A 13,941-nucleotide genomic window follows, 5' to 3' on the forward strand; every position below is an offset into this window, starting at 1 on the left:
GGTTCTGAAATTTAAATTCTCTGTTTTTTTAATTTAAAGGCATCTACCTCTTAGTCATCACAGTTGAGAGACTGCAGGGCCATGTTCTTAATGTCAACTATATTCTGTTACCAGCAGCATTTGTTTTAAACAACTGTTCAAAGAAAATAGACTGGCATTTCTAAAACACGTTATCACATCTCCCAGAAATATCTCAAAATGACTCACATTCAATGAATTATTATGAATATACAATGACCATTGCTATGTATAAAAATAGCAGCCATTTGCACACAGGAAGATCCCACAAACAGCAATACAATAAATTATGGCCCTGAAATTCCGGCCTCCCCGGGTCCGTATGGAGTGTGTATGGACCCGAGAAGGCATTGCAAAAGCTGGTTTTCGGCACGCAATGCGCAAGCGCCAAAAACCGGCTTTTCCAATCTGTCAAGCTCTGGCATCTCGTCAGCAAGGACATTCGCATGGGCAAGATTACAGTATTTGCCCATCGAATATGCTAAAAACTCTTGCGCCTGGTAAAAGCAGGCGCATAGCCTACTTTTACCAGGGAAAGAGTTTTAAAACATGTAAAAAGCACATAAAAATAAATGTAAAACCATATTTTTTTGTTAAAAACCCTGCCCACTAAGGTAAATTTATTTTAAACCCTAATCACAAAACTTAGAAAAAATATATATTCTGATTTAAAAAAAAGACATTTATTAACTTTAATTTCAATCAATTTTAATTATGTGAGGTGTGTTTTTTATTTTTTATTGTGGTGTTTAGTGTGTTTGGGTTTTTCTTTCTCATTAATAGCAATGAGAACTCGTAGAAACGGTATTCCCATTGCTATTAATGAGAATACTTTACCTGATTGGTTGTGCAGTCACACATGATGCGTTGGAACCTGGAGAACGGGAGTGTGCTCCGCAGCGCAGGAAAGAGAAGGCCTCCCCACCGGAATCACAGATTTCGTAATTTCGTAAAAATTCTCCGGTGGAGGCGTTCGGCTGAAAGAAGCCTCCGGCCGGAATTTCAGGGATTATGTTTTTGGTTGAGGGAGGACCATTTGATCAGGCTACAAAAACTTCCTGTTCTGCATCAAATAGTGACATTGGATCTTCAATATCCATGCCAACTACTGCAAGAGGCAGAAGGGACCACTGTTTAACGACATTTCAGAAAATTCAGTATTTGTGCAGTACTACACTGGAGTGTCAGTTTAGATTAGGTTCTCAAATGCTGAAGTTTGTCTTAAATTTATAATCGTCCGATTTAGAGGCAAAAGTCCAACCTACTACCCCAAGTTGACATACAAACAAAGTTACATGCTGTTCTTAAATCATTTTAGGAATAAGTTTGGAATAGACACAAGTAAGGAGACTTTTCAGAAATAATGCTGACCACAGCAAGCTCTTGCACATAAATGGTTGAAAACATAGATTTGGGTAGAAGGCTCCTGCATAAAGTATTGCTTTAAGTTCTACAGGGATCCTACCTGCATAAATTTTGAAATCAGTTAGAGACTGATGCCTCCAGAAAATGATGGCAGACCTCTCTCTGCATTGTAGCCGGTTTAATCTCTCCGCTAGCCCACCTCTGTAAAGAATAAAATAATTGTTAGATTCATTCTAACTGGCACCAATTTCACAAGAAATTTGGAACTTAGTGCAGCTGTACTCAGTTACAGAACACAACAGGTCTAAATCTAACATTTTAATAGTATAGGTAGTTCGGTCACCGTCCAACTAAGTGGCACAATATTGAAATCTTACAAAAATATCTGGTTCTGATCAAATACAGCTTATAGCTCTCATATCTATAAATATAATTGTTTAATTGGCAACAGATAGCCATAGGAAGACCTATGTTTTCTGAAATATTGTATCCACAATAAAATTACGCAGAAGGATATGGGTCCATACCTTTTCTTTTGGTCAGCAACTTTAGACATACTATGCAATCATTCACTGATAATTTACAGATTAATAAGGCGCTAATCTCCCTACCAGCAGCCCTTTGAACAATTAGTTACCATAGATAAATATTAACTTTCACCATTTGAATATTTTTTTTCCAATGGAAACTGTTGATATTTCTGGACAAACTGGCTGGAAGAGTAACAGTGCAATACTCACCGAGTTAAATTAAGCCACAAAGTTTAAAATTATATGAAGTGGTGAAGCACCCTGGGTTAAATGTCACCTCCTCTAAATTTAATTTCTTCCTGGTAACCAGACTGTAATTTTCCAAAATGCGATGTGATGAATCATAACTTTGTCATTTAAACAAAAACATTTAAAAAAAATAAACAGATTTCTGAAAAAAATAAGATGGGTACTAAAAGAGCAGTGTTGATGAGTAGTAGTTCACAAATTTACACAATGATCAATCTTAAACTGAGTGAAGACGAGACACTTTCCAACAGAAGGAGAGGTCGACAAAATAGGAAAGTTCTATGTTTTATTTTTTGAAACAGCTAGTGTTAAAATGGAACTGGCTTTCCTTAACCCAATTTAAAATGGAGACTTGATTTGGAAATTAGTCACGATACAGATGCTTTATTCTAGGTGGTAATTAAATTGTACACGGGCAATGCATTAACAGGTCCTTACAATTCTTCTGTTGTTAACAGGTCCTTACAAACCAAATGAAGTGGGAGCACCTGCTCAGTAACATTCTATGCAAAGAAAAGTGCAAATCATTGTCCCTTTCTAATCTTAGATGACTGGCAGCTCTGACTTCACAGTTTTTTGGACTGTTTAAACAGAAGAGAATTCTAGAGCAGGCTAAGTTCTGGCAAGACATCCAAACTCTATGGACCAATTGAAGTTTGTATTAACCCAATACCTGTACAACATTAACATTTTTCATTACTTATCCAATGATGTATGAAATAGGTTTTTAAAAAGGGTATTTTATTCACATACACAATTCCAATATTGCTGTTACTTCTGCAGTCATTGATTGTCTACCTTGTTTCTCAGTACTGGACACAGTATTCAAAGTGTGGTCTAATGAGAGCAGTGTACCAGTTTGGGCATGACTTCCTCTGACTTGCAATTCTGCTGTTTTAGTTATGTAGTTCAACATTCTACTGGCTTGGTTGGTTGTTGCTCTGCATTGGTTGGACATGTTGAGCATTGAGTCTGCTAAGAATCCTACAGTCTCTTTCAACTATATCCTTAGATATTTCAACACCATTCATGGAGTATGTATGTTGCCCATTTCTACTACCTTCGTGCAATTCTTTGCATTCGTCTGCATTATATTCACTGGCTATTTTGACCAGCGGATATTTAATCAAATTGCGTAATCAGTCAACATGCCATGAACTGGAGATTGTACAGCCTAACAGATCAGAGAGTCAGGGCGCTGTTAAGAAGACCCAATGCTGCCATGAGACGCAAGACTGTCAGGAGTCCTGTGTCAAGATCAATCGCGAGGAATATGATGCAATATCTACACCTGATCACTCTGAACAAGTTTCTACAGTCATAAATAATTATACATGAAACTAAATTAACGCCTATCCAAGTATTTCTAAATTATAATGCATATACTTTTATAGCCAGGGTGCAGCAGTATGCTTGAGTTTTAGCTCAGTAAGGCATTGTTCTACACACAGTTGCGTAATCCTGGCTTACATCCCCAATATTTCACTGTTAAAATAGTAAATAGATATTAGAATTTAAGGGGCTAAAATATGCGCAGTTATAAGTATGAAAAAGGATAGTTGGAGAGGTCAGAGGTTTTTTATAATATTGCCCTGCTGTTTTTGCAATTCATCCAAGATCAGCCTGTTTGTACCCAAGTAAGTCTTGGAGAGTTGAATATAAGGTTTCCTGTGAAGGTGTTTCCTGTTTGGTCCAGGGCAGATGGAAGTTCCTCCCTACAGAAACCTCTCTCTCCCCTCGCCGACCTCTGGGCCCCTTGCTCCTCGCTGACCTCCGGGCCTCCCGCTCCTCGCCTCCCGCTGCCAAGTGCGCCCCACTGATTTCGGATTCGGCTCCAAACTGCGTTTCCGACCTCTGCCCGCTCACAGCCCTCATCCAGGCAGGTAAGTGATTATAAAAAGAGAAAGAGAGATACTTGCCAATCAGTTAAGTTTAATTAGAGGGATGGCAGGGCAGCTCAATCCTGTAGAGTGCATGTCCTGCGGCATGTGGGAAGTCCTGGACGCTTCGCGCAGCCTAGACAACCATGTGTGCAGGAGCTGTCTCCAGCTTCAACTACTCAAGCTCCACGTTTCAGAGATTGAGCAGCAGTTGGAGTCACTACACTGCATCCGCGAGGCTGAGAGCTACATGGATAGTGTTATGTATTTAACCTCTTGCAACCTGTATTACACTACTACCAGAGGGCATACCTGTTGCAGCCCCAATGAATCCCAGCATCCCTTGGGAGCATGGTATGTAAGCAGACCATCCTCAAGGTACCTGCACTCTGGAATCTTATTAAAGGAGCTAAGGTCACACTTGCTCATTGTACACAGTACTCAGTTTCATCCTTTATTGTGAACGCATCAATAGGCGACGAGGTAATGAACAACCGCGGGAAAATGCAAAGAACAGTTGGTATCCTGGAGAAGTTCTCAGAAGGGGACGATTGAGAGGCCTTCGTGGAGAGACTTGACCAATACTTTGTGGCCAATGAGCTGGATAGTGATGAGAACGCTGCCAAATGAAGGGCGATCCTCCTAACTGTCTGTGGGGCAACAACCTATGGCATGAAGAATCTCCGAGCTCGGCAAAACCAACAGCTAAGTCCTATGAAGAATTGTGTACGCTGGCCCGGGAGCACCTAAATCCTAAGGAAAGCGTTTTGATGGCGAGATATCTGTTCTACACGTGTCAACGGTTGGAGGACCAGAAAGTGGCGAGCTATGTCGCCGAACTAAGGCGCCTCACAGGACATTGCGAATGTGAGGAATTCCTAGAACAAATGCTTAGAGACTTTTTCGTACTGGGCATTGGCCATGAGGTAATCCGTTGCAAATTGTTGACTGTTGAAACTCCGAATCTAAGTAAATCCACAACGATAGGCCAGGCATTTATGACCACCAGCGACAGCAGCAAACAGATTTTGCAGAGTAAAGAAGTTTCGTCCAGTACTGTGCACAAAGTAACGTCGTTTTCGAGCAGGAATATACATGGCAGAACGTACGCGCTGGCTGCTGCTGCACAATCTCAGATAACCCAGAGTCCATCAATTGTTAACGCGAGGCAGTTAACACCTTGTTGGCGCTGGGGAGGTGATCATCGGCCCCATCAATGCCGCTTCAAGCACTATGCGTGCAATGGTTACAGAACAATGGGACACCTCCAGTGAATGTGCAGGCGAGCTGCAAACCACCACGCTGCAGAGAAAGAGCGATCCACTGTGGATCAGGCTGAATTGGAGTCTCGTACTGAGGAGGCAGAAGTGTACGGGGTACACACATTCACCACGAAATGTCCACCAATAATGTTGAAAGTTGAACTGAATGGAATTCCAGTATCTATGGAACTTGACACAGGTGCAAGTCAGTCCATAATGAGTAAAAAGGCCTTCGACAGGCTGTGGGGCAACAAGGCACACAGGCCCAAGCTTAGCCCCATTCACACCAAACTAAGGACTTACACCAAGGAACTGATCCCTGTAATTGGCAGTGCAGAAGTCAAAGTCTCCTTTGATGGAGCAGTACACGAACACCCGCTGTGGATTGTGCCAAGTGATGGTCCCACATTGTTAGGCAGAAGCTGGCTGGGAAAAATCCGCTGGAACTGGGATGACATCTGAGCGCTTTCGTCCGTCGACGACGCCTCATGTGCCCAGGTTCTGAGCAGGTTTCCATCGTTGTTCGAGCCAGGCATTGGAAGCTTCTCGGGGGCGAAAGTGCAGATCCATTTGGTTCCCGGTACGCAACCCATCCACCACAAGGCACGGGCGGTACCGTATACGATGCGTGAGAAAGTGGAAATTGAGCTGGACAGGCATCATCGCACGGTGGAATTCAATGAGTGGGCCAGTCCGATTGTCCCGGTAATTAAAGAGGACAGCACGGTCAGAATTTGCGGGGACTATGAAGTAATAATTAACCGTTTTTCGCAACAGGACCTGTACCTACTACCCAAGGCTGACGACCTATTTGCGACCCTGGCTGGAGGGAAGACGTTCACCAAGCTGGAACTGACCTCGGCCGACATGACGCAGGAGCTGGAGAAGTTTTCAAAAGGCCTCACCTGCGTCAACACGCACAAAGGTCAGTTCATCTACAACAGATGCCCGATCGGGATTCGGTCGGCTGCGACAATCTTCCAACGGAACATGGAGAGCCTGCTAAAGTCGGTTCCTCGCACCATGGTTTTCCAGGTGACATACTCGTTACAGGTCGGGACACCATTGAGCACTTGAAGAATCTGGAAGAGGTTCTTAGTTGGTTGGATCGCGTGGGACTCAGGTTGAAACGCTTGAAGTGTGTTTTCCTGGTGCGGGAGGTCGAGTTCTTGGGAAGAATCATGGCAGATGGCATAAGGCCCACCGACGCCAAGACGAAGGCCATCAAGAAAATGCACCAGACTGAGCTGAGAGCACAGGTAGACACTTGGGAGTATGACATTATAACCATTACAGAGACATGGCTGAAAGAGGGCAGGTTTGGCAGCTCAATATTCCTGGTTACAGGATTTTTAGACAGGACAGAGAGGGAGGTAAAAAGGGGGGGGGCGTTGCGCTACAGATTAAAGAAACTATTACTTCGAGCGTTTCAGCCTGAGGAGGGATGATATGTTAGAGGGATCATCAAATGAAGCCATATGGGTCGAACTGAAAAATAAAAAAGGGACGATCACACTGCTGGGCGTGTATTATAGACCCTCAAACAGTGGGAGGGAGATACAAGAGCAAATTTGCAGGCAAATTTCTGTGAAGTCCAAAAACCATAGGGCAATAGGACAAATATAGTGTGAAGGGTATAGAGGATGCGGAATTCCTAAAATGCATTCAAGATAATTTTTTTAGTCAGTATGTAACAGGCCCAACACTGGACGGGGCGGTTCTGGATTTAGTTTTGGGGAATGAAGCTGGACAGGTGGAAGGGGTATTAGTGGGAGAGATCTTGAGTGCCAGTGACCATAATTTAGTCAGATGCAAGGTAGTTATGGATAAGGACAAGAATAGACCAGGAATAAAAGTCCCAAATTGGGGAAAAGCTAAGTTGAGAAGTGATTTGGCCACAGTGGACTGGAAACAGCTACTTGAAGGTAAATCAGTGTCAGCTCAGTGGAGGCATTCAAAGAGGGTGGCTCAGGTCAAACATGTGCCCTTAAGGAAAAAGGGTGTGAATAACAATTCTAGAGCCCCCTGGATGTCTACGGACTTACAGGGGAGGATAAAGAAAAAAGGGAAGCTTATGTCATATACCGACTGCTAAATACTGTAGAATCTCTGGAGGAATACAGAAAGTTCAGAGGTTAAATTAAAAAGGATATTAGGAATGCTAAGAGAGAGCATGAAAAATTCTTAGCAAGTAAAATCAAAGAAAACCCAAAGATGTTCTATAAATATATTAAGAGCAAGAGAATAACTAAAGAAAGGGTAGGGCCTTATTAGAGACGTGAGGGTAATCTGTGTGTGGAGACAGAAGATGTGGGTATGCTTCTTAAGGAATACTTTGCGCCTGTCTTCACAAAGGAAAGGGGCAATATAGATATCGAGGAGGAGTGTGAAATTCTGGATGATTGTGGAGGTTACAGAGGAAATTAATGCAATAGTAAGGAAGGACATTAGCTTGGATGATGTGGAATCTGTATGGGTAGAGCAGCAAAATACCAAAGGGCAGAAAACGCTAGTGGGAGTTGTGTACAGACCACCAAACATAGTAGTGAGGTTGTGGATGGCATCAAACAAGAAATTAGTGATGCGTGCAATAAAGGTACAGCAGTTATCATGGGCGACTTTAATCTACATATAGATTGGGCAAACCAAACTGGTAGCAATACGGTGGAGGAGGTTTCCTGGAGTGTATTAGGGATGGTTTTCTAGACCAATAAGAGTTTCCAAATATGTATTTTTTACAGAAGATATTTTAAACCTATTTAGCGCATGAATAACAAATTGTCGAGGAACCAACTAGAGGGCTGGCCATCCTAGAGTGGGTGATGTGTAATGAGAAAGAATAATTAGCAATCTTGTGCAAGGCCTCTTGGGGAAGAGTGAACATAATAATATAGAATTCTTTATTAAGATGGAGAGTGATACAGTTAATTCAGAGACTAGGGTCCTGAACTTAAGGAAAGGTAACTTCGATGGTATGAGACGTAAATTGGCTAGAATAGACTGGCGAATGACACTTAAAAGGTTGACGGTGGATAGGCAATGGCAAACATTTAAAGATCACATGGATGAACTTCAACAATTGTACATCCTTGTCTGGAGTAAAAATAAAACGGGGAAGGTGGCTCAACCGTGGCTAACAAGGGAAATTAGGGAGTGTGTTAAATCCAAGGAAGAGGCATATAAATTGACCAGAAAAAGCAGCAAACCTGAGGACTGGGAGAAATTTAGAATTCAGAGGAGGACAAAGGGTTTAATTAGGAGGGGGAAAATAGAGTATGAGAGGAAGCTTGCTGGGAACATAAATATTGACTGCAAAAGCTTCTATAGATATGTGAAGAGAAAAAGATTAGTGAAGACATACATAGGTCCCTTGCAGTCAGAATCAGGTGAATTTATAATGGGGAACAAAGAAATGGCAGACAAACTGAACAAATACTTTGGTTCTGTCTTCACGAAGGAAGACACAAATAACCTTCCGGAAATACTAGAGGATCGAGGGTCTCGCGAGGAGGAGGAACTGAAGGAAATCCTTGTTAATCAGGAAATTCTGTTAGGGAAATTGATGGGATTGAAGACTGATAAATCCCCAGGGCCTGATAGTCTGCATCCCAGAGTACTTAAGGAAGTGGCCCTAGAAATAGTGGATGCATTGGTGATCATTTTCCAACAGTCTATCGACTCTGGATCAGTTCCTTTGGACTGGAGGGTAGCTAATGTAACACCACTTTTTAAAAAATGGAGAGAAAACGGGTAATTATATACCAGTTAGCCTAACATCAGTAGTGGGGAAAATGTTGGAATCAATTATTAAAGATGAAATAGCAGCGCATTTGGAAAGCAGTGACAGGATCGATCCAAGTCAGCATGGATTTATGAAAGGGAAATCATGCTTGACAAATCTTCTAGAATTTTTTGAGGATGTAACTAGTAGAGTGGGGACAAGGGAGAAACAGTGGATTTGGTGTATTTGGACTTTCAAAAGGCTTTTGACAAAGTCCCACACAAGAGATTGATGTGCAAAATCAAAGCACATGGTATTGGGGGTAATGTATTGACATGGATAGAGAACTGGTTGGCAGACAGGAAGCAGAGAGTAGGGATAAACGGGTCCTTCTCAGATTGGCAGGCAGTGACTAGTGGAGTGCCGCAGGGCTCAGTGCTGAGACCCCAGCTATTTACAATATATACATCAATGATTTAGATGAAGGAATTGAGTGTAATATCTCCAAGTTTGCAGATGACACTAAGCTGGGTGGCAGTGTGAGCTGTGAGGAGGATGCCAAGAGGCTGCAGGGTGAGTGGGCAAATGCATGGCAGATGCAATATAATGTGGATAAATATGAGGTTATCCACTTTGGTGGCAAAAACAGGAAGGCAGAATATTATCTGAATGGCGACAGATTAGGAAAACGGGAGGTTCAACGAGACCTGGGTGTCATGGTACATCAGTCATTGAAAGTTGGCATGCAGGTGGTGAAGGCGGCAAATGGTATGTTGGCCTTCATAGCTCAGGGATTTGAGTATAGGAGCAGGGAGGTCTTAATGCAGTTGTACAGGGCCTTGGTGAGGCCTCACCTGGAATGTTGTGTTCAGTTTTGGTCTCCTAATCTGAGGAAGGATGTTCTTGCTATTGAGGGAGTGCAGCAAGGGTTCACTAGACTGATTCCCGGGATGGCAGGACTGACATATGAGGAGAGACTGGATCGACTGGGCCTGTATTTACTGGAGTTTAGAAGAATGAGAGGGGATCTCATAGAAACATATAAAATTCTGACTGGACTGGACAGGTTAGATGCAGGAAGAATGTTCCCGATGTTGGGGAAGTCCAGAACCAGGGGTCACAGTCTAAGGATAAGGGGTAAGCCATTTAGGACCGAGATGAGGAGAAACTTCTTCACTCAGAGTTGTTAACCTGTGGAATTCTCTACCGCAGAGAGTTGTTGATGCCAGTTCATTGGATGTATTCAAGAGGGAGTTAGATATGGCCCTTACGGCTAAAGGGATCAAGGGGTATGGAGAGAAAGCAGGAAAGGGGTACTGAGGTGAATGATCAGCCATGATCTTCTTGAATGGTGGTGCAGGCTCAAAGGGACGAATGGCCTACTCCTGCACCTATTTTCTATGATTCTATTTCCAAAATTCAGATATTTCTACTGGTTATTTGAAAGTTGCGAATTTTGCAGTAAATAGATCAATTAACTGTCACAATTCAGAGTTTTTTTTTTAGCCGACCATATGTTTTCCGTAGACTAACGACTTTGTCCTCCTGGACCACTGTTTTCTTGACAACGATATTCTTCCCCACACATCATTTCATATGAACCCCAAGTTAACAGTATTGCCAGAGGTGTGGTTGTTGCATTTTTGAAAACGCCTAGCTCATGTGATTCTCTCTGATCCGGTGACTCCTGCCATTATTTAGATATTAATGTGGCAAGTGGTTTGAAATATTCCACATCACAATGACAAACACTGTCCTTATACTCATAATGTTCATAAGTATATCGGCATAGATGCTAATTCACATAACCCAGCAATATATTAGTAATGAAATTGTTTACATTATAAAATGTGTAATGCTCTCAAAATTTACACTCAAACCATTAGTTAGCCACCATATTTGTAATGGGCCAAAGTGAGCAGCTGGGGAGTGGGATGGAGTTGAGGCTAAAAGGTACAGTTTTTGTCATTTGAATAGACTGGGTTCAGTCTGGCCAATGTTTACCACTATAAAAATATGACAATCAATCGGATAATACAATGGCATCATGAAAGCGTGGATGCCTCTGTGTCCAACATCCAGTCACGCCTCCACCTCCCATCCAGCTAAATATTGGAAAGACGGAAACTAGTGTCTTCGCCCCCACTACAAACATGGTACTCTTGTCAATGACTCCATCCTCCTCCTCCATCACTGTTTAAGGCTGAATTGCAATGTTTGCAACCTTGGCATCCACTCAATCCCAAGCTCAGCTTCTGACCCCATATTCTCTCCATCACAAAGACTGCCTACTTCTACCTCCATAACGTGCCCTGCCTCCACCTTACATCTGTTGCTGAAATCCTCGTCCATGCTATCGTCACCTCCAGAATCGATTATTCCAATGCGCTCCTGACCAGACTCAGATCTTCCACAGTCTATGAACTTCAGCTCATGCAAAGCACTACTGGTTGTACCTCTCCAGTCCAGCACCCTTGGGACCCGAGAATTTTCCAGATCACAGGAGGTCACACCGACCCTAGCATTGTCAGCAGTACCCTAGACTTACCGGGTACTGCTGACAACGACCCAGCCGCATTCTGCGCAGAAGGCTACTGCGCAGCATTTCTCAGGCCCAGCTTCAGTGCTTCAGTCAGCCGTCACGCTTCTCGCTTCCTCTCCATGGCAACCCAACCAAGGAGGGAACACAGGAGGCAGCGGGGAGAAGAGGAGCAGCCATCCCCAGGACACAGCGTTCTGACCCGACCTCAGAGGGAACACAGGAGGCAGCGGGGAGAAGAGGAGCAGCCATCCCCAGGACACAGCGCAGGTCGCGACCCACCCGCCAGAAATGATGCCGGACCAGGGATGTTGCCGGACCAGAGAGACCTGGACTGGAGAGATACAACCTGTACTGCCCATCTTCTATCCCACAGCAATTCCCACTCACTCATCAGTCCTCTTCTCACTGATCTACATTCTCTCTGTCTCCCAAAGCCTCAAATTTAATATTCTGATCCATGTGTTCAAATACCTTCATGGCCTCACTCCACACGTTGGGATTGCCTAGAGCGGGGTTCAAACCTTAATTAATCTTAACCCGCACATTCTGACTCGGAGGCGGGAATGCGACCACTAAAACCAAAGACTCACTCGTAGAGTGAATAGTGCAAAGATTCAATTAAAAATCAGATAGCCTATCTATCTGGGCAGTAGTATCACATGTGCACTTTGTCATTCACGACTTGATTTACAAAAGAGTAGCAACATTGTTCAATAATACAACAAACCTTGAATTGTGATTAATCAGCAACATTTTAAACTTAGCTTTCTGTTAGCCAAATAGAGCTCGTGTTTTTATAATTGGTATGCACATCTTGGGGCCGAAATTGCCATCCGACTAAAAGGGGGTGCACCTACCGTTTTAAAACATTTTTCTCTGCCCAATCCATGGACCAGAGAGCAGAGGGAAATTGAGCTTTTTGAACTTATGTTTCCCTCCGGACGGTGTTTCTGGCGGCTGAGGGGTGCAAGGAGGTCGGGAATGGGGCGGAAGTCGGGCGGTGTCATTGGTGCCACGCTGACACATAAGAACATTCCTCCCCTTCAGTTAAAGGGGAGGGCCGCTGGGAGCTCTGCATTTAGTTTAGTTAGGCCCACTGGGCGACCAGGGAGCGTTTCGGCCAGGTCAGCGGCCCAGTACCAGGCGGTAATGGGCCTTAAGGAGGGGGGCAATTTTGGCCCTCTTAAGTGCAAGATCTAAGGAAGGAACTTTTGATTTCAGCACGGACTTCAACATATAGAAAACTCGGGTAGAGTATGCAATAGATGGCTGATCCGATACAGTTTTATGCCTCCGCCAAAGTTTAAAGTGCTTAAACTTTGTTATTATACTGCAATGAGAAACAAAAAATATTCGTGTAATGCGGTAACATCACTCCAGAACTGCAATTTTTCCTAGAAACACAGGAAACAAGAAACATAATGCCCAGATATGTTCTGTAACTTGGAGATCTGTTTTGAGTCTGTCCATCTGTGATGGATGTCCCTTTATTCCCACACAATAAGAACACACATTATCCATATTAGTATTCAACATTCACAGGGAACTATGAAGAGTGAATAGTATAATAAACTGAACACCCAAGACTAGAAGTCAGTCAGGCCCATCTGTGTACACAAAACACAGTTCCCCGTGCCAGATTCTGCAAATCAAATGGTTAATGCCTCCATTCAAATCGCATGTTCAAAATTACATACAAACACATTCAGTTTTCCATTATTACCATCAACAGTCATTTCTAGCTTCAGGTTTTAAAATTAAAAATGTACAAAATACAGAGCAGATTGATCAGTATCTAAAAGGGGTAAGAAAAGATTCATCCAAATCCAAAACATCAGGAAACAAAATGAAGTATCAACCAACACTTTCTGGATGTGGACACCCCCCCAAACCCCACAAGAAAATAAATCTTGCAACTTTAGCACCCCCTTCAGTAATTTCTGAATTTACCAGAGCTACAAACTATGCTTTTGTGCACTTCAGGTTTTCTTTTGTCTTGCAATTGATTGAATATTGTTGTCTACTTGTAGCCCAAACCAGTTTCCCACTGCATTTTCAGTCCAATTCCTCCTATTCACACATCACAAGGCCTGTATTCAGGACTGTTTTTACCTTTTGGCTTTTTTTGAATTTATCAACTTTTTTTTTAAGTAGTTGGTCAGCTTTCTTCTGCTTTTAGCTTAGCATGTATAACTAGCTCAGTGTTAAGAAATCTGATGTACATTTATTCAGAATGTACTTTAAAATGCAGACTGCAAGTGTGAAACATTGTTTGGTACAACTGAAATTGATTCTAGAAAGGAGAGCCCACTGTGAGATTTATAGAAATATTTAATCGAATTGCTGGTCTGATATTTCTAATAATCTTTCATTA

At 42.8% G+C, this 13,941-nt stretch overlaps 1 protein-coding gene across 1 annotated transcript in view; it reads right to left on the minus strand.

Annotated features, from left to right (window-relative positions):
- The window catches only part of spidr (scaffold protein involved in DNA repair), a 451,063-nt gene that overhangs the window by 308,926 nt on the left and 128,196 nt on the right, over positions 1–13,941 (minus strand). Inside the window, exon 7 of the mRNA XM_070892572.1 lies at positions 1,484–1,584. Coding sequence (XP_070748673.1) covers positions 1,484–1,584 — 101 coding nt within the window. The remainder of the gene's footprint in view (positions 1–1,483; positions 1,585–13,941) is intronic.

This window comes from Pristiophorus japonicus, chromosome 1 (assembly GCF_044704955.1).
Source record: "Pristiophorus japonicus isolate sPriJap1 chromosome 1, sPriJap1.hap1, whole genome shotgun sequence".
Taxonomy (NCBI): Eukaryota; Metazoa; Chordata; class Chondrichthyes; family Pristiophoridae; genus Pristiophorus; species Pristiophorus japonicus.